The 3715-nt window shown below is 38.3% G+C and overlaps 2 protein-coding genes across 5 annotated transcripts in view; one reads left to right on the forward strand and one right to left on the reverse strand.

The window, feature by feature from the left end:
* Nucleotides 1-3715, reverse strand: part of LOC106875173 (DNA repair protein XRCC4) — a 48094-nt gene that overhangs the window by 31032 nt on the left and 13347 nt on the right. Inside the window, exon 1 of one of the 4 annotated variants that reach the window (XM_014923204.2) lies at nt 3229-3423. The exons of 2 other annotated variants lie outside the window; for them this stretch is intronic. The gene's annotated coding sequence lies outside the window, so the exon portion shown is untranslated. Of the gene's footprint in view, nt 1-3223; nt 3424-3715 lie in introns of those variants that run through there. One more of the 4 variants, XM_014923205.2, reaches the window with a different exon arrangement.
* The window catches only part of LOC106869517 (elongator complex protein 4), a 113698-nt gene continuing 112375 nt past the window's right edge, over nt 2393-3715 (forward strand). The window contains exon 1 of the mRNA XM_052976836.1: nt 2393-2583. Coding sequence (XP_052832796.1) covers nt 2448-2583 — 136 coding nt within the window. The 5' untranslated portion in view covers nt 2393-2447. The remainder of the gene's footprint in view (nt 2584-3715) is intronic.

The raw sequence follows: 3715 nt of genomic DNA on the forward strand, positions 1-3715 counted from the left end.
TATATATATATATATATATATATATATATATATCTTTTAACACTATTGACACCAACTCGGCTGAAACCGCCTCTGGCTCTGTAGTACAAATGTCTTGTTTTCATGAGTTTTGAATTAAAATCTTCCACCAAACCTTAGTCACAATTTATGTTCCTAACACTAGCTTAATGATAACTATTTTACTAAATTCTTTGTTATATTTAAAATTAATTGAAAGAAACACAGAGCATCTCAAAATACATACGGTAATGTATTGTGTACAGGAAATGTTCTGCATATGCAAATAAAGCTTCTATTCTATAATGCTGGCCACAATCTAATGATGTTGACAGGTGAACCAGTATTTTAGGGTTGCATCAAGCTGTACCGATATAATGTAGGATGAATATAGTAATAATAACATTTGACTGTAGCCATGCTGGGGCATTAAAATATTTATAAATTCCATCCAAGGATTATTGTTATTATTACTATATTTATCCTACATTATATCAGTACTGCTTGATGCAGCCCCAAGAAACTGGTTCACTTATCAGCATAATAGAACAGGAGCTTTATTTGCACATTCAGAACACCACCTTGAAATTTTAGTCAAATGTATCAACGCCAGTACTTATTTTCTTAAAGAGCCTGTTACTGACTCTACCAGTCTCTTTTGCTGAACTGCTAAGTTACTGTACTGGAAACCCACCAACGCTGGTTGTCACGCAGTGATGGAGGACAAACACAGACACACACACAGATACATACATACATTATATATACACGATGGTCTTCTTTCAGCTTCTTATTTCTTTACTGCCCACAAGGGGCTAAACATAGAGGGGGCAAACAAGGACAGACAAAGGGATTAAGTCGATTTCATCAACCCCCAGTGCGTAACTGGTACTTAATTTATCGACCCCGAAGAATGAAAGGCAAAGTCGACCTCGGCAGAATTTGAACTCAGAACATAACGGCAGACGAAATACTGCTAATTATTTCGCCCAGCATGCTAACGTTTCTGCTAGCTTGCCGCTTCTTTCAGTTTCTGTCTACCAAATCTACTCACAAGGCTTTGTTCAGCCAGAGGCTATAGTAGAAAACACTTACCCAAGGTGCCATGCAGTGGCACAGAACCCTGTACCATGTGGTTGGGAAGCAAGGTTCTGACTACACATGCGCCTATATATGTATTTATGTGTGTGTGTGTATATGTGTTTCCAGAATCTGATTTGTCAAGATGGGCAGGTTTTCTGAAATGCCATATATTGCCAGTCATCCTGTTCCTTTGGTCATTTACTCAGTGAGGTCCTGAGATCTACTTTCACTACTTGGTTCCATCTCTATTTGGGTCAGTGTGGTATGTAGCTTGCTTACCAACCACATGGTTCTGGGTTCAGTCCCACTGTGTGGCACTTTGGGCAAGTGTCTTCTACTATAGCCTCGGGCTGACCAAAGCCTTGTGAGTGGATTTGGTAGACGGAAACTGAAAGAAGCCCGTCGTATATATGTATATATATATATGTGTGTGTGTGTGTTTGTATTTGTCCCCCCAACATCGCTTGACAACCGATGCTGGTGTGTTTACGTCCCCGTAACTTAGCGGTTCGGCAAAAGAGACTGATAGAATAAGTACTGAGCTTACAAAGAATAAGTCTTGGTGTCGATTTGCTCGACTAAAGGTGGTGCTCCAGCATGGCTGCAGTCAAATGACTGAAACAAGTAAAAGAGTTGTCTTCATCCATATGCTTCACATGTTTATTTGCACATTTCTTCGTTGTTCAATCATACACTACACATCCAACAGAGAACGCTAGCTTCATTTCTTTCTAGTCTTCTCAAATCTTCAGCATCCAAAGCTCATATCTCACTACCATGCATCACTGCAATTCAAGGAAAAACATCATACAATCTGCTTTTCAAACTGAAGGGAAAAAGTCGTTGTTGCTAACAGTGGTAGCAGCTCCATGAACTTTCTCCAATCTGTTCTTACTCTGGCTACTATACTATCAAAGAAATCGCCTTTCCTAGCCAACAAAAGCTATTGACCAAGCAGTCCTAAGATCAAAAGTATTTGAACCGTGACCATCCTGTACTTCTTAGGATGGCAGGGTATGATTTGAGTGCGATTTGGCTACTATTTTTAGTAAAGTCAAAAGTCAAGTGACTGTAGAGTGTCGCCTCATTTAGTGTTCGAAAAAGATTTAGCTGATACTTCTAACAAGTAGAGTGACTGGATGAGTTTTTTCAGTGAGATTTGGCCGCTAACTTTGTCTGGTCCAGAGACAGTGCAATGGATCATTCGTTAGATATTTGAGTGTGATTTAGCTACTATCTTTTTTTGCCAGTGTCCTCTTCTTAAATTCAGGAGAGCTATAATAAAACACAAACCATAGTTTCGCATGAGCAGTAGTTGAATATGGCGACACCAATCTAGACATTGTTTCGTATCAACAATATCTAACATGGCGACAGCCAGTTTTTCAAAGAATAAGTCTTCGCAACGATCCAGAGTCTTACAAATACCGGGAACGAAACCGTCACTATTCAACCACCAACTTCTAGTGTCCTCCGGAGTACCATCGTTCGATAACCTCTTGGGTAAGTACATTCGATATTAACACAATATTTCATTATCGGAACATTATTGAACTATCGTTTTCAAGTGTACAACCACAACTGTTGTTATCATTAACATCAGTTTCACATAATAACAATAGTAATAATAATAATAATCCTTTCTACAATAGGTACAAGGCCTGAAATTTTATGAGAGGGGGCTAGTCGATTACATCAGACCTAGTGCTCATCTGGTACACCGGGCAGGCATTTTCTAATACTTATTTCATCGACTTGGAAAGGTGGAAGGCTAAGTCAACCTCGGCGGAATTTGAACTCAGAACGTAAAGCCAGAAAAAAATGCCCTCAAACATTTTGTCTGGCGTGTTAACGATTCTGTCAGCTCACCGCAAAACATTGACACAAGGCCTTTTATTTCATTATTCGAGGAGAGAGCTTTTCAGTAATCAGTTCGTGATTGCTATCGATCTGCCGGTTAGAAGAAAGGTAAAGTTGATCTAATTTTTAATTTTAAACTTCGGCAGCATGTTTAGACATAGAACAAATGTAAAGGAATAACACTGCTTGTGGTAATAATTACATGGATGAGAAAACTCAACAACGATAATTTTTTTTTTTTTTTTTTACCAAAACAAAATATTAGCAATGAGTGATATACAACCTTACCGCTCTGATTCGGGGTTGATTCACACTTGATCGACAAGAAGTACCATTAATATATTGAAAAAGAGTTAGTAAACTGCAACTTGTTTCTACGTCTGTTGACTATTATCATCCTTACTAGCAGTAATATAGTTAAGAGAGAGAGAGCGATGTTGTAGAAACGGTAACACGCCGGACACAGCTGCGTCGTCTGACGTTTTCAAGAAATGTGCCGCGTATATTCTGTAGTTATGCCGCGCGTATTTTAAAGCGGGTCAGAAAACGCCAAAATATTGAGAAAACCAGTGCATGTGGGCTCCTTTGTAAAGTCAAATGCGTGCTACGATTTCTGTTTTAAAACAATTTTAATGTACTTTTTTTTTTATTTATACAGTAGAAACTGCTTATTATGATCAGTTTGAGACGAAGCCTTTTATACTATAGTATTCGGGTGATAACATTAATTATACTGAACATGTTTGGGACCTGCTAATTTTAATGTTAACTGTAT

This window comes from Octopus bimaculoides, chromosome 25 (assembly GCF_001194135.2).
Source record: "Octopus bimaculoides isolate UCB-OBI-ISO-001 chromosome 25, ASM119413v2, whole genome shotgun sequence".
Classification (NCBI taxonomy): Eukaryota; Metazoa; Mollusca; class Cephalopoda; order Octopoda; family Octopodidae; genus Octopus; species Octopus bimaculoides.